Source organism: Mastigoproctus giganteus, chromosome 6 (assembly GCF_048544385.1).
Source record: "Mastigoproctus giganteus isolate SK-2022 chromosome 6, ASM4854438v1, whole genome shotgun sequence".
Classification (NCBI taxonomy): Eukaryota; Metazoa; Arthropoda; class Arachnida; order Uropygi; family Thelyphonidae; genus Mastigoproctus; species Mastigoproctus giganteus.
The window spans coordinates 211,841,365-211,865,125 of NC_143580.1; the positions used below are offsets into that span (position 1 = coordinate 211,841,365).

Here is a 23,761-nt window from a genome sequence, read left to right on the forward strand (position 1 = left end):
ACTTTGCATTTGTCAAGGTTAAACTTCAGTTGCCACTTCTTAGCCCATCTGCCCAAATTATCCAGATCCTGTTGCAGTAGCACACTGCCATTACTGTCATTAACAACCCTGCCAACCTTTGTATCATCTGCAAACTTCGACATTAAGCCTGATATACCTTCATCAATATCATTGATAAATATACAAAACAACAGTGGACCTAACACCGAACCCTGTGGGACTCCACTAATAACATTAGTCCACGAAGAGCAGCACCCATTGATTACCACCCTCTATCTTCTCCCACTTAACCATCCTTTTATCCATTGTAGCAACTTACCCTTAATACCATTCTGCTCCAATTTGTACAATAGTCTTCCATGCGCAACAGTGTCAAAAGCTTTCCTGAAATCCAAATATATGATATCAAAATTATTTTTTGCATCCAGTTCCTTTGTAACCACATCATAATATCCTATCAAATTTGTCAGACAAGATTTTCCTTTAACAGACCCATGCTGTGTCTGAATTATTGCTGCAGTCTTGTCTAGATGATCCTGCAATGCATCTTTAACCAGTGACTCCATTATTTCACCAGGAACAGAAGTTAAAATAACTGGTCTGTAATTACTCGTGTCACCCTTCGATCCCCCTTTGTAAATTGGGGATACATTTGCACATCTCCAGTCCATGGGAACCTCACCTGAGTCCAAGGACGCTCTCATAATTATGGCTAAGGGTTTGCTTAGTTGCTTTGCCGTCTCCTTTAATATAACTGGATAGATCCCATCCACCCCAGGTGCTTTTCTTATGTTTAACTTCAACAATTTCTCCTCCACTTTGCTTTCAGCTATTCCAAAATCATTAAGTATCCTGCTACAATTTGATAACCTTCTGTCATTTTCAAACCTTAATAATTCCTCACGTGTGAATGTAGATGCAAAATACTCATTCAGTTTGTTTGCTATCTGAGCAGGATCATCAACAGTCGAACCATCGATGTCAAGTGGACCAATCAGATTCATCCCCTTCCTTTTAGAGTTTATATAAGTAAAGAAATCCTTGCTGTTTTTCTTAGCATCTTTTGCCAAGGATTTCTCGTAATCTGCCTTCGCCTGCCGAACCTCCTTTGTGACCTGATTACAGATTAACTTATATCTGCCATAGGCTTCTGAGTCGTTTGATAATTTTTTTTCTTAAGAGTCTCATTAGTTCATTTGACAACCATTTAGGCCTAAACCTTGAAAAATATTTCTTAATAGGTGTGTAGAACAGTATCACCCTTTGTGCCCTTAAATTATGATATCTGCTCTAGAACGTCATAGTGATATGTATTACGCTATCTAGTTTTATGTTATACCTTGCGCTAATAAGTTTGGAATATATGTTACGCTACTGTAACGACCACAATATTAAATTAGTTATAACCCTAGCTAAGCACAAAGATAGTAGTAATAGAGGCGTGTGATGCAAGAAAGCAAGCATAAGAGCTTAGCCAAAAAAAAAAAAAAAATTTCACACAACTACTCCCTCTAAAAGTTTGTCCAGTTCCTCCTTGAATTTATTTAAGCTATTAACTTCCACAACAACAGATGGAAGTTTGTTCCAGCAATTAACCACCTGCTGGCTAAAGGCAAATTTCTGCACATCTATTCTATAACTGTCTTTCCTCAATTTGAATTTATGCCCCCTCACATTTGTAATCTGAGTAAGCGGAAGAATCCCATCAGAATTCAGTGTGCTCAACCCATTCAAGTCCTTATACACCTCGATCAGATCACCTTGTAGGTGCCTAGTCTCCAGCCACTGCAATTTGCAGAACTTAAGCCTTTCTTGGTAAGAGGCAACTCTACATCCTTCCTAAGATATATGCCCAACAGTTATAATTTAATTATAATAGATAACAAAATTATCCAACTAATGCCAACCTAAATGTCTCTTTTTGTCCATGTCGCTTTGTTCTTTTTCTTATTTGAATAAATATATAATTACAATTGTCTTTTTTGTTGTTATTAGATATCTGTATAAATCAATTAATTTATGAATTGTTCACCTTTTCAAATTTATATCATATAATAATTTTGACTGTAATAAGACAATATGAAAAAACAAAATAGGAAGAAAAAGGAAATATTTATTTTTTAACACTTAAATACTTAAACAGTATACAATAACAAAAATCCCATTACTGACAATAACACAGTTTAATGATATCAAAATCACAGATTAAAATTTGCAAAAAAATCATAAAAATTATAATCAAACTCTTAACTATTATAATAATCTTAATATACTTAAATAATCGTAATAATACTTTAACTTAAGTATTATAATAATAAGAAGAAAATGGAATATTTTTTCTGGGATTAAGCATAGAAGTTAGGATAGGGTCAAAAGGTACATTGTACCCTCCTGATACTGAAATCTGGTATAGTGGCGCATTTTTAGAAAAGTAATACTGCGATATACATTGTACAACTTAAGTATTTATTCAATGTTTTTAAAAATATTAACGTTTATATCTGTAATTAATCATTTATGTATTATTTTTGCAGTTCATTTTGTTTCGCATATTTATTTTCGTAATTGTAAAATAATTGCTTGTAAAATAATAAGAGAAGTTTACTTCAGTATGATACATAGAACACTTCCGTATGATACTCTCCAGCAATTAAAATGAAAAATTTGAAAATCTTACATTACAGTAAAAAATAATTAAAAATCAAATGAACACAATTAAAAATTAAATAAATTAAAATAAATCAAAGAAATTTAACCAAAAAAAAAAAAAAATTGCAAAACGATTTTCCTTCCTGAAGCTGACAGCACCTTTCGACCGTATGTTGTGATCACAGGAAAACAAAAATTCCTGGAATTTTCACAGTAATTTTCATTCCAGTGATCACGACATACGGTCGAATGGCGTTGTCAGCTTCAGGAAGGAAAATTGTTTTGCAATTTTTTTTTTTGTTAAATTTCTTTTAATTAATTTATTTAATTTAATTTTGTTCATTGATTTTTAATGATTTTTTACTGTAATGTAAGATTTGATTTTTTCGTTTTAATTGCTGGAGCGTATCATATGGAAGTGTTCTGTGTATTATATTCCTTCTCTTATTATTTTACAAATATTGATATCAACATAGAATGTATTGAGCATTACGACTCTGGTTCATACTATCAAATAGGTACTGCTTATATTTTATCGTATCATATATATATGTAACAAATAAAAAAACGTATTAAATATGTTAATAAAATAATCATAAAATAGTGTTGTTATTATTTACACTTTTAATATATTGTTTTTGTAATACAGATATATACATATTATTAGATATATTAGATTAGATATATCTGTATTATATATATACATACACACACACACACATTTTTTTTTTTGGCTGATGCTGCATAAGCTCATACACTTGCTTTCTTGCATCACGTGCCACTACTACTACTACAGATATTCAAGCACCTCTTATTTAATATACAGAAGCCTATGGCAGATATAAGCTAGTCTGTAATCAGGTCACAAAGGAGGTTAGGCAGGCGAAGGCAGATTACGAGAAATCTTTGGCAAAGGATGCTAAGAAAAACAGCAAGGATTTCTTTACTTATATAAACTCTAAAAGAAAGGGGATGAATCTGATTGGTCGACTGTTGATGATCCTGCTCAGATAGCAAACAAACTGAATGAGTATTTTGCATCTACATTCACACATGAGTTATTAAGGGAGAAGAATGCAAGAAGTTTAATGGACAAATGTTTGTCTATGCTACCTCTCAACAGCTAGGAATGTCGCCATTGCATTTTCCTTGAAACCAGTAGACTTTCATATGGAAAATTAAGCATTATCCATGAGTCTCCCCCTACTTCTCCCTACAACCTTTTTGACAGTATCCAAACCAAAGTATACATTTATTTTCATATTACTAAGATTTTTAAGGTCTTTCCACTTTCAGTACCTGCTAAAAATTTCAGCACATGCATTACTGTGTAAAATTATAAGAATAATCTACTCCAGTAATATTCATTAATACTTAAATTGTTCTGTATGCTGTTTGTTTCTCTATTTCCTGTTGCTAATTATTTCTTTGGATTGCTTTAGCCTGTAGTTGTCAATTTCAGATTGAAGTTGTGTACAACAGTTGTATTTTTTTTTAATAGATGGTGGTTACTACCATTGCATTCAACTCTTACGCAGGAAGAACAGGGACGGGTATTTTCTCCTCCTAACAGAAGAGAACGGAAGGTAATAACTAAAGAACTTTAATAACCATATTAAAATTAGAACAGACCACTTTATGGTTATTCCACTTGTTAGTCTCCAGGCGCCTCCGTAGCCAGGTGGGAAGAAGCAGCAGTGCATAGCACACGCTTCTTGATTAGACCGGAGTTCGAGCCCGTCACCACCAAATATGGAGGATGCGGAAAGGTCAAGGAATGACCACCGCATATCCCGGAGCAATATGGCCTTAGTTGCTAATGCTCCTAAAAAAAAAAAAAAAAAACCTGTTAGTCTCCATAAATAAACTCCTCCTATCCAAATTTATAATGTGCCTATTAGCCACATTAAGGAAAACTATTTAATTAGTATTAATAAGGGCCAAGTGATGCAAAGGAAGCATGGCTTATTCATTTCTATTCCAATATTTGTCTTACCCTTCCTTAAGCTTTTATAAGGCTATCCATTTCTACAGGATTGAGTTGTAATTTATTCTGACAATTAATGATTCTGTGGTTAAAGAGAATTTTCTATTCCTGTTTGCAACTATCCTGTTTTAAATAAATGCATGACCTGTGGTTTGTATGTTCCCTGTGGAAGAAGGAAAAAAAAAAAAAGGAGCAACAATAGTTGCTCTTTACGCAGTTGAATAGTAACTGCTTTGACCATACCAGCAAAATTCATGTGCATCTTAAATAAAACAGTGTGCTAGAACATGTGGACACTAACAGCATATGGTGTTAACTGCCAGGCTTCACTATTGAGAGAACTTCGTCAGATTGTATAATTAGTCTTTTCACTGTCAATTGCCTCAAGTCTGTTGCTTTTCAAGTAATAAGGTAATCTGGGATTACTATTACTCACCATGCAATTTCTGTTACATGTGTGGATGGTTTCCAACAAAACTTCAAAAAAAAGGGAGAAAATCTATAGTAGTTACTAAATGTGCATATTCTTTATACTTTTGTTGGAAGATAGGTGATATTCAAATACAGAACTTTACTTTTCTCAGTATTGTACTTTAATTGCTGAATTATTAAAGTCTTGTTGAACATACCTTGGTTACTTTTGTTTTCTCTCAGCCTTTGTATCAGTAAATTTTGATATCAGGCCTGTAATGCCGTCATTAATGCCCTTAACAGCTATTAGAAACAACAAGAAACCAGTACTGAATCCAGTGGAACTCTACTTGTGACTTTTGTCTAGTCAGAGTAATGGTCGTTTATTATCTCCCTTTGTGTGCTATCACTTAACCAACCTTTTATCTACTGTAATACCTTCTAACCAGGATTATGTTGTTTCAGTTTATGCAAAAGCATTCATGTGGGAGCAGTATGAGAAGCCTTACTAAAGTCTACGTATTCTATATTAAAATTATTCTTTGCATCTGATTCATTTTTGTGATATCCACATAATAGCTTAGATAGGCATGATTTCTCTTTACAAGCCCATACTTTTTTTTTTTTTTTTTTTTTTGTATAATTATATAAAAATTTTGTAAATTTTTTTTTGTATAATGTCAGAAATTTTCCAATAATCAAGTGCCTTCTGGTTTTCTGATAAGTTTGGTTTTCATTTGATTTTTGGGAAAGTTTTTTTTCCAATTACATTCCTGCTGAATTTACTCTCTCTCTCTCTCTCTCACACACTGGCATCCTTGGTGTATTCTATACACTAAGCTTTTATGCTTAGTGTATAGAATACACTGAAATTTATTTATAAATTTAAATGTTTGTTAAAATTAAACCAGTGTGAATTTTAGGATTTCTCCAGTATGATATTCACTTTTGATCTCCATAATTTAATTACCCTAGCCAACTTGATTTTTACCTCCAATAATATATCAACTGTTTACAGTCAATTTTTGTATACAGACTTTGAAAATAATTGTTAATTTCTACACATACAGGTTTTTATATTTATGCATAATACTAATGTCATATCTGCTTCCCAAAATTGTAATAAGATATTACAATTTAGAGAAGTAGATATGACACTGATTTGATGTATTACCTTCAAATAATAATGTTTGCATGTGTTCATAGGTGGTAATAATGTTGGGGAGGATTAATATGTTCAATCTTGTCTGTCTGCCTTCCATCTCTCTCTCAGCTCCTCGACGTGGGCACCTGTACGTGGTGAGGGGGACCTCCCAGTGATGCTGCAATTTTCCAGATTACCATCAGTGGGATCTAACGCCCATACCTTGGTTCCAGGGTTACATCATTGGAATTCGGAAAGGGGGATCCTGGTGGTTGAGGAGCCCAGCCTTAATACACCACTTTGGCCTCTGCTTGACGTGTGGTCCCGGACCGGCCCGGCCCGACTGGGATCAGTCGGCGGGTGGTTCTTACTGCTAGAGTCAACTGCGTTCCAATAAGTCTCCCTCCCTTTGGTCCTGGAATGGGATAAAGTCTTATTGGAAATGTGGGTATGGTGCTCCTAAGCGAATTTGTCGTCCCATTCGTGTACGCAGTACCTGCTAGTTCACGAGTGGGCGTCCCCTCGTAGGGCTCCGTGGTGGGTGAGGTACTTAGGGCATCTGAAATTTTTATCTTACTCATATGAGTAATTTAATTCCTATTTCTTCTGGGGCCCCAACAAGGCCCCTACCTAATCGACATGATGACACAGAAAACACCTCTGTAAAAAGAGCCAGAACTGAGGATACACCACCATCAGTGACACTGCTCTTCCTCATTCGACTGGAGAGCAGTCAATTGGGAAGATGTCACCCTTCTTTATCCAGAAAGGATTAGAAGGGTTGGCAGGATCACCCAAATCTGTAAAACAACTGCGTTCTGGCGACCTTTTGGTTGAAGCTATAAATATAAAACAGGCGGAAAAAATCCTGAAAGCCACATCAATAGGGGGAATACCTATCACCCTAATCCCCACAAAACTTTGATCTCTTCTTGAGGTGTCATTTCAGAGTGGGACCTTCTTCATGTCTCTGAAGAAGAGATCTGCTCTGAATTGAAAGAACAAGGAGTGACGGCTGTCAAAAGAATATCAATGCGAAAGGATGGGAATCTCGTCCCTACCCGAGTTCTCATCCTAACATTTAACACCCCACGGCCTCCAAGTTCCATCAAGGCAGGGTACTTAAACTGCCCAGTGAGGATTTATATTCCAAACCCACTGAGGTGTTTCAAATGCCTAAAATATGGCCACTCACAAACAACTTGTTGTGGTAACCCTGCCTGTGCTCGATGTGGTGCGAAAGACCACGAGAGCAAGGAACGTTCAGCTTCCAAACCGATCTGTGTAAATTGCCAACAAGAACATCCTGCCTACTCCAGAGCATGCCAGCGGTGGAAGGATGAAAAAGAGATCTGAAAACAGAGCTGAATATCTCCTACCCAGAGGCTAGAAAACGCATACAACCAATAAATAGCGGGAAGCCTTCATATGCTCAGAAGATTTCTGCAAAGTGCACTATCGGTACACAAACAGAGATGACTGTACCACCAAGAGAGTCATTCACTCCGATTGCATGCTATTTATTGAGTTCACAAAAGCCCACCAAAAAAAACAGTCAAATGCCACTCCTATATCCATACCTCCTAGTGCTCCACCACTACCAAAACCAAATGGTAAAAAAGAGCCACCCATAATACCAGAAACAATGGATGTAGAGGACAAGGAGGTACCAGACGAATCAGTCTTGGAACTCTTTGTGGAGGAAGAAATGGACACTGGACAGCTTCCCCAAAAGAGATAAACCCAAGCCTGATAAAAGTAAGCCCTCAGCAACTCGGAAGCCGCCTGATGGACCCACCAAACCAAAATAATGGCTAAATTTCTACAATGGAATTGTCGTGGATTCCGGCGAAATACTGATGACATCAAGGCCCTCCTGCAAAAGCATGAGCCAGTTTGCTTTTGCTTGCAGGAGACTTATCTAAAGGCAAATGATGATTCTACCATGCATAACATCACATTTTTTCATAAGGATAGAATTGCGGATGGTCCTGCTCATGGAGGAGTGGCTATCCTTGTGGGCAACCAGACCCCAGTTCAGCCCTTGCTAGTTACAAACAGCATAGAGGCTGTTGCAATTCGCCTTACAGTGAGATTTTTATTAACTGTGTTCTCTATTTATTTGCCACCTGGGACTGACATCTCCCAGGAAGACCTTGATGATCTTGTAACGCAGTTGCCTCCCCCTTTCTTACTTCTCGGGCATTTTAATGGACATAACACCCTGTGGGGTAGTGCTAGCATCAATGGAAGGGGATGAGTCATAGAGCGTATGCTAAATGACAATGACCTTTCTCTTCTAAATATTGGAACCTTCCACATACCTACCCGTATGTTTTCTGCCATTGATCTCTATCTGCTCCCCTTCTCTACTCCCTTCACTCACTTGGGAAGTGAGTGAAGGAAGTGAATCCACTTGGGAAGTGGAGGAGAACCCATATGGAAGTGATCACTACCCTGTTATAACTGCATTACACTGTGGGAGACCATGTCTTACTTTAAGGTTACCATGGTGGAAGGCTGATCAGGCTGACTAGACTGCCGTTCCAACATCAGGCAAATTTTGACCTCAGTACCGTCAGTCAGGAGCCTATCAATGATGCAGTAACGTACATCACAGAAATTATTGTCCAAGCAGCTGCGAATGTCGTCCCAAAAATCTGCCCGGTTTCCACTATTCCCCAAACCATGGTGGAATTCACAATGCACAGCAGCAAAAAAGGCTGAAATGGGGGGGGGGGGTTTCCGCTGATATCCTACCATGACCAACCTTATAGCCTTTAAACGCGCATGAGCTAAAGCATGCTACATCCGCCATCAGAGTCAAAAGGAATCGTGGATCTGTTTTACTTCATCAATTACTCAGTCCACTAGTACTAAGTTGGTCTGGGATAAAATCCGGAAAATAAAGGGAAAATATACATCCCACACTTCTTCAATCCTAGATTATAATGGATGCACTATTGCAGATCCAGCTGCAATAGCCAATTCTCTTGGGGAAACATTCTCTAACATCTCTGCGACATTAGCATTAGCATTTAGCATTAGTAGAGGCATTTGATGCAAGAAAGCAAGCTTATGCAGCATCAGCCAAAAAAAAAAAAAAAAAAAAAAAAAAAGTAACATAAATAAATAAAAATAACCACTTCCACTTCACCCCTCTGTTCGTTCGAAATACCTGTCCAGCTGAGCCTTAAACTTATTTAGGCTATCAACTTCCACGACAAGGGATGGAAGTCTGTTCCACCCGCTGGCTAAAGGCAAATTTCCGCACATCTATCCTACATCTGTCTTTCCTCAATTTGAATTTATGCCCTCTCAGGTGATTTTTCTGAGCTAGAGGAAGAATCCCATCAGCATTGAGCATGCTCAAACCATTCAAGGCTTTGTACACCTCTATCAGATCACCCCGCTGGTGCCTAGTTTCCAGACACTGTAATTTGCAAAATTTAAGCCTTTCTTCGTAAGAGAACCCCTTTGTCCCATTCACCAATCTAGTTGCCCTTCTCTGTACTCGTTCCAGCAGCTCTACATCCTTCCTGAAAATCTTCTTATTTCCCAGAGTTCCTGGTCCTGAAACATAAAATCAAAAAACAGGCACTTAATTTTAAGTCTAAGAGTGTCTATCCCTACAATGGGTCATTCACTATACAGGAACTGAAAAGAGCTCTCATTCTTTCCAAGGCAAGTGCTGTTGGACCAGATAGCATCCATTATGAAATGATTAAGCATCTTTCACCAAAATCTATGGATCATCTTCTCTTTCTATATAACAGAATCTTTATTGAAGGGCAGTTTCTGGATTCTTGGCGCAAGGCAATCGTTCTTGCCTTTGCTAAACCAGGGAAGGATCCAAAAGTCACTACTAATTATTGTCCTATTGCTCTGACTAGCTTTCTGTGCAAAATCTTGGAGAGAATGGTTAATTTTCATTTAATATGGTATTTAGAATCAAATTACCTTCTCTCCAACATCCAGTGCGGTTTCTGAAGGAACTGGTCCACTCTGGACCCTCTTATTAGACTGGAAACATCCATCCGGGATGCTTTCCTAAAACGTGAACATTTGGTGTCCGTATTCTTTGACATGGAGAAAGCGTAAGATACAACTTGGAGATTTGGCATTGTAAAAGATTTGCATAGCCTTGGTCTTAGAGGGCATCTCCCCATTTTTATTAAAAACTTTTTAGCTAATCGAACTTTCCAAGTTCGTGTGGGATCCTCACTCTCTCTCGTTCCTTCAGACAAGAGGAGGGAGTACCACAACGATCAGTATTAAGTGTCACGTTTTTCGCCATCAAAGTAAATTCCATCACAGAACAACTTCCTCCAACTGTAAACAGTACCCTCTATGTTGATGACTTTAGCATATTTTGTCAGTCATGCAATATGAGGGTTATTGAAAGACAACTGCAAAAAGCCATTGATCGCCTAAATTCGTGGGCACTGTCTAATGGATTCAGGTTCTCGCCGCGGAAGACCGTTTGCGTACACTTTTGTTGTAAGCGTAATCCTGAACCTGAATTAAGGCTTGGACAAAATGCTATTCCAGTAGCGGCGGACACAAAATTCTTGAGACTCATATTTGATAAAAAGCTGACCTTTCTGGATCACATCCGTCAACTCCGTACAAAATGCACAAGTGGCTTGAATATTCTCCACTCTCTCTCCTCTACATCTTGGGGTGCGGACCGATGCACCCTTCTACGGCTTTACCGTGCACTTGTACGATCCAGAATAGATTACGGGTCCCTGGTATACAATTCGGCTAGAAACAGTGTACTTCGATGGCTGGATCCTGTCCATCATAAGGCTCTCCGCATCGCTATTGGAGCATATTGAACATCTCCTGTCCAGCGCTTATACGTCGAAGCAAACGAACCACCATTATCATTTCGATGCAAGCAGTTGTCTCTAAAGTATGCTTTAAAACTGAAATCCCTGCCAGACCATCCTACATGGCCATTTGTTTTTGAGCCACGATGGGAAAATTTGTACAACACCCATAAGACTGCCAATCGTCCTTTTTGTATTCATCTCCAAGAGCTACTCAAAGAACTTAAGATCAAGGTAGACAAGGTTGCCCAAACACCAAAGCAACCCCTTCCACCCTGGCATGCTCATGTTCCAGCATGTGACTTGTCCTTTAAAAATTGGCGAAAGTCGGACACTCCATCATCTGTCTACCTGCAGCTTTATTCAGCACACCGAGCTGAACATTCTGACTTCGCGCCAGTTTACACAGATGGCTCGAAGTCGGAATCGTGTGAAGGATCTGCCGTTGTCTTTACAGACACCACTACATCGGAGCAGATTCTCTCTGAATACAGCATATTTACTGCAGAGCTGCACGCTATAGAGTTAGCCTTGGATCACATTAGTAAATGCCAATACCAATGGTTCATTTTATATTCCGACTCTCTCAGCGTGTTACAGGCCTTAATAACTGTGAGATATAATCCTCATCCAGTTCTGTCTTGCATTCAGCAGAAGATTCACTTTCTCCATGAATGTGAATATGATATCTGCTTCTGCTGGATTCCCAGCCACATTGGGATTAGGGGAAATGATTTGGCTGACACCCCAGCGAAATCAGCAATTCCCAATAATAATCGCTGCCTGTTAGCCCCCTATACAGACTACAGGCAAATAATACACCAGAAGTTACACTCCCAATGGCAGGATTCGTGGAATAGACAGACTACGAATAAATTATATTGTATAAAGCCTGTAATTGAACTGTGGCAGTCTAGTCTGCGCAGGAATCGTAAGGAGGAAGTTGTTCTTGCCCGGACCCGCATAGGACATAGTCATTTGACTCATTCGTATTTGCTGAGGGCTGATGATCCTCCTATTTGTGAGTCCTGTGACACAATTTTATCAATCAGACACATTTTAATTGACTGTCCAGTTTTTAGCAATATATGTTTTACCGCTTTTAACCATCTGACTGAGCCGTATACACTCAGTCAGATTTTATCCGACAATGACCATGTCTGCTATTTTTAATTTTCTGAAATCAGTAAACCTTTTTACTCATATTTAAAAAATCTACCTTATTATTGTTACTTGTTTACTGATATTTGCCTTTTACAGTTTATACTTGTTTTTATACCCTGACTTAATGACCTAATTCATTAGGCCACTGAAAGTTTTACTTTTTTATGACCAGGTTTTGGCGCATTATAGCCTCAGTTGCTAATGTGCCAATAAAACCCAACCAACCATCCATCTCTCTCTCAGTAATGGAAAGACAGTTGTAATGAGTACATATACAGTTATCTGCTTATCTATTGCATATTGTTTGTTTCTGCTATGTTTTTCTTACATTGTATTGTTATAATGTTTTAAGCAGAAGAAAAGGAAAGTGTCTGACTCACCCTGACAGTTTCTGCTACATGTGTGGATTTTCAAAAAAAAAAAAAAACTCTGAAGAAAAAAAATCTACAGTATTACCAGATGTGCATATTCTTTATACTTTTGTTGAAAGATTGATGATCAGAATAAAACTTGGGCTCCACATGTGTGCTGGTATTACCTGCACCACAAATATGAGGATGTAGTTAACTGGGAAAATTAAAAGTATACCATTTGCTGTTCCTATGGTGTGGCGAGAACCATGCAGTCACACTGGCGATTGTTATTTCTGTATGACAGAAATATCAGGGATGTCCAGAAAAAAGCAATCGCAGCATCAAATATCCAAACATACCATCTGCAATAAGGCCTGTTCCACATAATGAAGACATGTCAATTTTAAATTCTCCTAGAATCATAGGATAAAGGAAGCTGTGATGAATATAGCAGGGATTCTTGTGGTACAGTCTTTGCTGTACTGTCCATCCATGTCAACAGATTTGGACTACCAACCAAAAAATATTGTGTTACAATTAAGTAAGAAGAGTTAAATGACTTAATTTGTGATTTAAACTTATCTCAAAGAGCAAGCAGAACTCCTTGGTTCTAAGTTATAACAGTGCAAGTTACTTGAAGCAGGAACTAAAATTGTAGTATATTAAAAATGTCAGTGTTTTCCAAATATTTTTTTTGGAAGATGGTGTGTGTTTCTGTAAAGATATTAATGGCTTTCTGAATGAACTTGGCATTGAAAACAATCCTAATGAATAGCATATATTTATTGATGCCTCAGAATTAAGTTTAAAAGCAGTTTTGCTGCACAAAGGATATTCACTCTCATCAGTTCCTCTTTGTCATCCTGTTGGCTTTAAAGAAACATGAAAGTATGTACAAGATCCTGAGTGAAATAAAATACCATGACTTTACTAGGAATATCTATGGTAACCTTAGGTAATTGAATGACTTGCTTGTCTACATAAGGTTTCACAAAATACTGTTGTTTCTATGTTTGTGGGAGAGTTGTGCAACAGAAAAACATCATGCAGCAGTGAGAAAAGAGGGAGGAATTTTTACCAGGAAGAAGTAATGTAAAAAATGTCCTACTGGTTGAACTAAATGAGGTTCTTCTTCCACCTTTAGATATAAAGCTTGGATTTATGAGGAATATTGTTAAGGTTTGGGATAAAGAAGGAAATGGATTCTGCTACCTCAGGAAAGTGTTTCCTAATTTAATGGATGCAAAACTGAAACAAGGAATTTTCATTGAGTAAATTTCCTTGAATAAAGAAACTCCCCAAAGATGGTATATTTGAAACAAACTACAGGATACTGAAACAGAAGCTTGGCAATACTTTAATGCAATTGTACATGGATTTTTTGGAAGAAGCAAAGAAGATAATTATGAATCTCTGGTGTTCACTTTACTTCAATATTATAAAGATATGGATTGCAAGATGTTTTTGAGAATTCCTCTTTGTTCCCAACTCTCAAAATTTGAGAGATTTGTGTGATGAGCAAGTGAAATTCTTTTACCAGGACACATCCATGATGGAAAAACAGTACTATGGTCAGTGGGACACTGCCACGATGGGAGATTGCTGTTAGTTTCTTAAGAGGAAAAGCAGAAAGACTAAGAAAAACTGAGTGGAAAACATCTCTAAGGAAATAGAATGTGTGTAGTAAATTGTGATTAAAGTATTTTAAAATGAATGACTCATTTTAAGATAGTATATGTATTATTGTATTATATTTAAAATTGTTTCATTAAATTAATTAAAATTTCAGTGTATCTTCCAGTGGAGTTGTGATAGATACATAATTTTGGGTATTTTTGGAATCAGTGAATCAGTTTCCTTTAGTCAGCAATGTTTTTTTTTAATTGAAAAAGTTTAGTTTATAAAGTTTAGTAACTTTCCATAGAGCTTGTTCCTTCTGTTTTTGCCTATTTCCTACCCTGAAATTTGGCTGTACAGTTGGTAGTGAATTTTTTATTTATTTATTTTTTTTTTATATAACAGACTTTTAAATGATGTTTTTTGATACTAATAATACATTTTTCAAAATTTTCCCATTTTAAACTATTTCTTGCCCCACTCCCAAATGATTAGTGAAGAAAATGCACCATGCACCTAAAATGACTGTATGAAAATTTTAACATTGATTCATCATGTGTATAAGGTGTATTTGGAAGTGAAAATATAAAATTTTTATAGAAATGTTTTTTTTTCTTCTTTGTTTTGTGTGTGTGACTAATAAAACTATTTAATTTCAAACAGTCTAAGGTCCATTCCCTAGGTTTGCTGGGACTGGACCTTAGAACATGGTAGAAGTTCGACTGTATGTATATGTGTACACATTTTTTTTTCATTAATTATTATTTTATTTTTTTTGCAGATTATTCTTTCAACAAATATTGCAGAAAGTTCAGTAACAGTTCCTGATATAAAATATGGTGAGTAATTTTAGAAAGTCTAGAAAAATAATAAAAAGTAAAAAAAAAAAAAAAAAATTAATACAGTTTTTATATATCTAATTAAATCAATCTTTGATATTTTCAGGATAATATCAATTAAGAAATGTGAGATGGCTCGTTGAATGTGGTACATTTTTATTTACTGAATGTTTTACTGTTCATTCAATGAATGCATTACAAAATGGAACTGAATTTTATTGCCGTTGGACGTCATTTTACTGGCCTCTTGTGCTATAGCTGTGTTTCTCTCAGTGTACTTGTACTGTACTTAGCAGCAATAAAGAAGTTTATTATTACCCCCTGGTAATAATAAACTTCTTTATTGCTGCTAAGTACAGTACAAGTACTAGAAACAATAATTCTCATCATGGTGACATGGCCAGGAGTTTTACATTAAGGAATGATATATGTGATTAAATTGGTAAAATTAATAGTTACATGGGAAATTATAAGTTACACAAAAATTAAAACATGTAAAAATGAAATTATAATAAATAGGAAAATATAAAGAGAAATAGAATTGAACATCGTAACACAATTTGTAAGAATTTATTTCAGTTCAACAGATGCAATCCACTCGAGGAGAATGCAACAGTATTTGTAGTTAGTAGCTGTTTTCTGCAGGTTAATTTCAAGATAGAGCAGTGCCTGAATTTTCGGCAGTGCCTGGGCAGGAAGGAAACAATTACACAGTTTCAGCCAGTTGTATTTGAGGATTAGTGTGGGGTCCGACCTCAAGGATGGCGGAGGATTGTGCTACTGACAGAAATCAGTGTTTGGGGCATTTATCACTCCTGTATGCATTTTTACTGTAGTCATTAAATGCCTGCTGTCAATTAACTTTGGGAGCCTGGGTACATTTAGCTGCTCAGCCATGTCTGTTGTTCTCAATTGAGGGGGTTGGTGATGCTTATTTGTGGCCCATTTCAGGGTCCAGTATTCACACGCGAATACCGGTTTTTGAAGTGAGGGTGATGCAGATGCCCAAATTTCAGCAGCGTATAAAATAACTGGATAAACAGTGGTTTGAAGATATCTAGTAGCGGTTCTAGAAAAGGGAAGGCCTGAAGAATTGTTGTCTGTGCTGCCATGAGGTTTGTTAAGGTGGATCTATTTGCGACTGTGAAATGGAACTGTTTTGGTTTCTGTGGCATCAGCTGTTTGTTTAATGCTGGAGGGTGGAAGAAGGTGAAATTGGTCTGAAATCTTTTGCGCTTGGTGTTTGAACCTTAGGCAGTGGACTCGGAGTATTCATTCCATTGAGTTCTGGCCTCCATTTTTTTTTTTTGAACAAATTCACCACCCAATCAGCAGCTATCTAGTGCTGCTGATTGGGTGGTGAATTGAGTGTTGATTCTGTTAACTGATTCCTTTTGTTTGGAAGACTTATGAGTTTTAAAACATGTGGTTTTGATTTGCCTTTTATAAGTGCTGATCTATTTGTTGATGCTTTTGGATACCTCAACAGATTAGGCCTAGTGGAAATTATACTGTGAATTGATAGTGATTGAAAAGTAGGCTTATGGGATTTAAGGTATTTAAGGTATTCTTGTTTTTTGAGGCAGTCTCCAGGGTTTCCCCTATGTACCGCAGTAGCGTCTGAAAAGCAAATTTGCCAAAGCCGGCAAGTGTGAATAGGTGTTGGTGTGTAAAGTTTGTGTGTGTTATGTTGAACGTTGAGTGCCGGCACCTGGCAATCGCAGCCAGAGGGCAGCAAAGTTGCCAGGTGCCGCAAATACCTGGTCCACTGTCCCTTAACTCCCATCCCATGCCACATGGGGGCGTGCCAGGGACCACAAACAGGTAAGGACTCTTAGTGGGATAAAAAGAAAACTTGTTATCCCAATAAATAATGAAAAATGAAAATGAAGGAACATAGCATGAGAAGTAGGGGTAATGATATGGATGGGAAAGAAAAGGAAAGCAAGGGGATGAAAGAAATAAGCATCCCCAGAAGAGGAAGTCAACAAGAGATTAAAGATTAAAAGATACTAGTGGACAAAGCTTAGAGTTCGGTAAGGTCACACAGCCAAATAAAAATAAAACTAATACACACATTATTTACAAAGCCAGGATTATGGTATGTCACATTAGCACGTTTATAAGCAGTAGCTGGGGCAGGAAAGTCATTTGGAGCTGGACATGTGGTGCAGTGGTTTTCGACAGTCGTCAGACACTAGTGCAATTTCCCAATTTGTTAGTCATGCGGGGGGGAGCTGTGTCATCTTTTGGTTTTGTTCACAAGATGAAGTGGATGGCCTGATTAAGGTGCCAACTGGCCACATTTATGTGGATACGACAGATCTGAAGGCCTGACTTTCGCAAACTATTTTAAAGGACGAGTAATTCGGCATTTTCTTGAGTAAGTTTGCCTATACTTTGGTATGCAGGTCTTTACTCATTGCTGCCTCAATATCCTCAGCAGTTGTCAGTGGCCCCAGTCAGGAAATTAGCATTAGCATTAGTAGAGGCATTTGATGCAAGAAAGCAAGCTTATACAGCATCAGCCAAAAAAAAAAAAAAAAAAAAAAAAAGTAACATAAATAAATAAAAATAACCACTTCCACTTCACCCCTCTGTTCGTTCGAAATACCTGTCCAGCTGAGCCTTAAACTTATTTAGGCTATCAACTTCCACGACAAGGGATGGAAGTCTGTTCCACCCACCAACCACCCGCTGGCTAAAGGCAAATTTCCGCACATCTATCCTACATCTGTCTTTCCTCAATTTGAATTTATGCCCTCTCAGGTGATTTTTCTGAGCTAGAGGAAGAATCCCATCAGCATTGAGCATGCTCAAACCATTCAAGGCTTTGTACACCTCTATCAGATCACCCCGCTGGTGCCTAGTTTCCAGACACTGTAATTTGCAAAACTTAAGCCTTTCTTCGTAAACTAGTTGCCCTTCTCTGTACTCGTTCCAGCAGCTCTACATCCTTCCTGAAATGAGGCCTCCAGGCCTGTATACAGTACTCTAGGTGTGGCCTGACCATTGCCTTATACAAGGGAATAATCACCTCCTTATCCCTGCTAGAAAAATTCCTATATATCATTGACAATACACCATGAGCTACTCTTGCAGCTCGTCTGCACTGCTCAGAGAACTTCATATCTGCCTGAAACACCACCCCCAGGTCCCTTTCATTCTCTACCACTGTCAGTGTAGTACCACAGAGTTGATACGTTGCTCTGGGGTTGCTGTTTCCCATATGTAGTACTTTACATTTGTCAATGTTAAACTTCATTTGCCACCTCGAAGCCCATCTGCTCAACCTTTCCAAATCCTGTTGCAGCAGCATAGTGTCAGTAGTGTCCTTGACAACCCTGCCAACCTTCGTATCGTCTGCAAACTTGGACATTAAGCCTGATATACCATCATCAATATCATTTATAAATACAGAAAACAATAAAGGCCCCAATACTGAACCCTGAGGGACTCCACTAATAACATTAGTCCACGATGAGCAGTGTCCATTGATTACCACTCTCTGTCTTCTCCCCCTCAACCACCCCTTTATCCATAGCAGCAACTTGCCTCCAATGCCACACTGCTCCAATTTGTGCAGCAGTCTTCCATGTGCAACAGTATCAAAAGCCTTTCTAAGATCCAAGTATATAATATCAAAGTTATTCCCTGCATCCAGTTCTTTTGTGACTGCATCATAGTATCCAATCAAATTGGTCAGGCAAGACTTCCCCTTAACAAAACCATGCTGTGTCCTAGCGATAACTGAAGTCTTGTCTAGATGATCCTGCAGTGCTTCTTTCACCAGTGCCTCCATTAATTTTCCGGGAACAGAAGTTAAACTCACAGGTCTATAATTACTTGTGTCAGCCTTTGATCCCCCTTTGTGAATTGGGGTCACATTTGCACATCTCCAGTCAATGGGTACCTCCCCTGAGTCCAAGGAAGCTCTCATAATTATGGCTAAGGGTTTGCTTACCTCCTTTGCTGCCTCCTTTAATATAACTGGATAGATCCCATCCACCCCAGGTGCCTTTCTTGTGTTTATCTTCAACAATTTCTCCTCCACTTTGCTCTCAGTTATTACAAGATTCTCTACCTTACTGCTAGAGTTGAATACACCTCTGGCATTCCCCTCGCTGAATAACTCCTCATGTGTGAATGTCGATGCAAAATATTCATTTAGTTTGTTAGCTACCCGAGCAGGGTCATCAACAGTTGACCCATCGATCTCAAGTGGACCAATCTGATTCATCCCCTTCCTTCTAGAGTTTACATAAGTAAAGAACTCTTTGCTGTTTTTCTTCGCATCCCTTGCCAAGGATCTCTCGTAATCTGCCTTCGCCTGCCTAACCTCCTTTGTAACTTGGTTACAGATCAACTTGTATCTATCATAGGCGTCTGTGTCACGTGTTAATTTGTATGTATCCCATGCATTTTTCTTCTCTGCCATATGCCTCATTAGTTCATCTGACAACCATTTAGGCCTAAACCTTGAACAATATTTCTTAGTTGGTATGTAAAGCCTAGTAGCTTCCACGATAAGTTCTTTGAATGCTTCCCATTTTGAATTTGCTGTTGGCAATATCATCAGTTGATCCCACTGTATAGAATTTAAATACTGTCTCAGTCCATTGTAGTCGCCTTTACGAAAGCAATACCCCTTCCCTTTACCCCTAATGGTAGTTACCTCTTTGAGTAACTCCCACTTCAGCACACTGTGATCACTGCCACCAAGTGGTTCATTTATCTGCAGATTCTTAATGCATGAAGAATCACTACTGATAATCAAATCAAGAGTATTACTCCCTCTAGTTGCCTCCCGAACATGCTGATGTAGAAAACAATCATCCAATAAATCCACAAAAGCCTTGCTACTGTGTGAGTGACCAGCCCCCAAATTCCAGTCAATATCTGGGAAATTAAAATCCCCCATTATAAGACTCTCTGATTTACTGGCCCACTCTATTTCTCCGAACAGTTTCTTATTATACTCATCAGAGTCATTAGGCCTATAGCACACTCCTACTCTCAATTTTGATCTCCCAATGCTTATGTCACACCAAACTGACTCGACACTGCACTGTCCAGCGATGTCGACTGGCTTCACTTCCTTGGATTTTATGTGTTTTTTAACTAATAGCATAACCCCTCCTCCCTTCCTATCCTGTCTATCCTTTCTGTAGACATTGTACTCCCCAAATTCCAGTTCTGCATTTCTTATATCTGTGTGACACCACGTCTCTGAAATCCCCACAATATCTGCCTTTGATGTTTTGAGCAATACCTCAAATTCATCAAATTTATTTACTAAACTCCTAGCATTGGTGTACACACAAGTATACATGCACCTGTTCTTTTTCTTAGCTACCCTAACACAACCCATGTGTTTACTTGTACCCCAATGATTCCCAGCAGTCTCTGAAATACCATGCATCTTATTTTCCAGGCTGCGGCTCATTCCAATAGAAGCAGTGCAAGAATCACTTTCACCTCTGCCAGTGGCTACTGTTAATCTATTAGTCCTTGTATCCCCCCAATCTAGCAGTTTTCCGACCCACCTAACATTGCCTTGATAGCATCAGCAAACATTCTTGCACCCTTTCTATTTAAGTGTATCCCATCCCTGTAGAAGCAGTCTCTCCTGTTAACAAGTACAGACCAGGCTGAAAAAAATTCTACCCCTTGAGCCCTGCACAATCTTTCCAGGGCCGAATTGATTGACAGGGCTCTCATCATATACTCCCTCCTATCGTGTCTGGGCAGAATTGCAGACACTTTCAATTTCAACCCTAATTCACGGCTTTTTTTTATAAAGGCTTCTGTGATGGGAGGTGGGACGCTTGCTCATCCCAATAGAGGACATGGCAGTATCAATCCTGATCTGACACTTTTCCTTGATATTGGCAAGGTGACTCAATTTGAGAAAGTGATCTGGAGAAATGAGGGGCCTGATTAGCTGTCGACTGAGGAGATGAAACAGAATGGGTAGTGGCGATTTCAGCCCAAGATTATTTGTTCGTGACAAGTGAGCGTTAGCTGCCTGGATTTTTTCGAATGAGGTCGTGCGGATTTTTGTCCATAAAGGTAGAGGTGTTGCTGCTTTCAGATGACAGCACAGATGGTAAAACTGAGGTCAGTTTTGGAGGTAGGTTGCTGATTTTGTTGGCTGCCACTTTTGGATCGCACATATGTTCAGCTGCATGACATGAATTCATGACAGGGCCTTTGCTACATTAGGGAATTGAGGTTCATCTGAAAGGTAATCGGCTCCCTGAGTATTTGGATAACATTCAAATTCAATTGGATTATGAGCAGTCAAACTATCTAGTTCTGCTGATTGGGTGGTGAATTGAGTGTTTATTCTGTTAACTGATTCCTTTTGTTTGGAAGACTTATGAGTTTTAAAACATCCGGTTTTGATTTGCCTATTAGCATACAGATTATTAAGGGCAGACGTCAGTTTATCTATTAACACAGGTAAGAAATTGCTTTGCAACTCATTTGCGACAGACTTACTTATTGACAGTGCGGCTGTTGACACTATTCCTGGCAAAGAGATATCAGTTTGGATTGTAGCATTATTAGTGCTCCGGGTCTGGGAAACAACCAATTTGTCTCTGGCACACGACGGGTCCAACAAACTTTGAGAAGAAAAACGTATCTTGCCCCTGATACATCCCGGTGTTTTGCTACTGATTAACATGGGTACTTTGTTATCCCAGTTGCTGAGAGTCTTTGCCTGGAGGATCAATTTAGCTTTAACTAGTCTATTACTAGTTAAATTACTAGTCTTTGAAATTACATCAGATGGAACATCTGGCAACAGAAATTGTTTACTGACCATATTATTTACATCAGAATTTTCATTCATGGTGCTACATTCAGATAGTCTGCTAATAAATGTGTCTGCCACTTTTGATTTAATTTCCATTCTGTGCACGTTGCAAATTAAATCACTGTTGTTCCTTGACCTGCACATCGAATTATAGATTGTGGTAACTTGTTCACTGAGTTTTTCGTTCCATTGTTTTTCTTATTCAGCAATCATTGAGTTCTTGCTGAGTTGTTAATATCTTCTGAATTTGCTGTTTTAAAAGGTCCTGGTTGATAATGACTGTATCTAGTTTGTTTTGTAACTCATCTGTATGGGATTTCCAGTTGTGATGATTTGTGTTGTTTGATTTATTGACGAGTTTTGTTCTGAACAAATCTGATTAACAAACTGCAGAGTGTCTGTACAATTGGCAATCTTGTAGATTGAGTTTGGGTGCAAGGATTTCAATCTCTGATTCCTTAAAAGAAACTTCGTTATCTGAGAATTCATCAATAATCTTAGAGAGCTCTTTTCGTGTTTTTTATTTTTTTTTATTTTCCCGGTTCGGTTTATCTTAGTTGTGGTACAGTCAGCACAAATCCATTAATTTCTATCTTGCTTCATTTTCTTAAATATTCTATGTGATATTGAGGCACATTACAGACAATATTCCATTTTGCAGTTTATACAGAAAGTCATATCTTTTACCTGATTTTTGCAGCTCAGGCATATCTCTGTTCTCCTCGTCATCGGTTATGACAAATACTTGCTTTATTTCCCCCAGAAACTCGAGAAACATGCTATTGTTCAGTTTTCGTTGCTTATCTAAGCCGAGTTTCTATAACTTTAACGGTGTTGTTTGTGACAGTCAAATTCATTGACGCATTTAAACAATTATCTATTTACAATAATGTTTATGGTTCAAGTCTCTGTGGGGGTTCCTTTGTTGCAACGACATTGAAAAGGTACAGAATGACTCCCATTCAAAAGTCTTAGTGATTGCTGCATATAAGCTTATGAGCAAATATATACCACATATATTGAAACTTGGTGTAGCCAGCATTAAAATTATAAAATATAAATATTAAGTTACCTTTTAACTTAATTGCAGAAAAGACATGTTCATCCGAAAGCTCCCTGAATTCCGAGTATGGATATACAGTAATATCACCATACTTCGACAACTAAACACACTAATTTTTGATTAAGCATACAGCACTGAAAATACACAACAGCACGGAACCTGTGTACGTACGGTATTTATGCGCGTGTGCGTATCCAGTAATGTACTTGGGTGGGGGCTTACTGCACAAATCCTGCCATTATAACTGGTTCTCCTTCCAGACGTTTCACATTTTGTTTTGCAGCGCATGTCAGCAATGGAAGAGTGTGTCAATTTTTACCAACAGCATTAGAGGATACTTAGGTTTTAATTTTTGTTCCTTTATGCAGTGGGCCTTTCCCCTTGGGCCTTTTCCATATAAAACAGTTTTTTTTTTACGTGGAAAAGTTGAGTGTTCATTCCTTTCTTCAGAACTGGTTCTCTTTATGGCTGTGTTTCATGGCAAATTTTTGCAGCTAACTGCATTAATACTGAGCTGTTAAACTTTTATGGATACTTTGAGCCTGTTTAAATCAAATCAGACATATTTTTGCCCTTGAACTTTGAAAATTAACTAGTTTTACCGTATTTCTGAATTTGCATTACGGTTATGTTTAAAACTAATTATCTTTGCTTTATTTACTACTATTTTCGTTCTGTTCTTCCCCAATTTAGTTTTTCTTTATTTTCCTTAATTTAAACGATGAACATGTTCAGACTATTATTTATTATTATTTTTTTTAATGTAAACCCCAAACACAAGAGGTATTAGAACCTATAGTACTTAGTACTGTGCTTGGGTTGGAGGTTGGGAAGATGAAAGAAGATATTTGTTGACATTAGACTTGAACTTCTGTA

The 23,761-nt window shown here is 37.8% G+C and overlaps 1 protein-coding gene across 1 annotated transcript in view; it reads left to right on the forward strand.

Moving 5' to 3' along the window:
- The window catches only part of spn-E (tudor domain containing 9 protein spindle E), a 421,802-nt gene that overhangs the window by 96,392 nt on the left and 301,649 nt on the right, over positions 1-23,761 (forward strand). The window contains exons 12-13 of the mRNA XM_090376707.1: positions 4,151-4,235; positions 14,942-14,999. Of these exons, the coding sequence (XP_090232833.1) occupies positions 4,151-4,235; positions 14,942-14,999 (143 nt within the window). The remainder of the gene's footprint in view (positions 1-4,150; positions 4,236-14,941; positions 15,000-23,761) is intronic.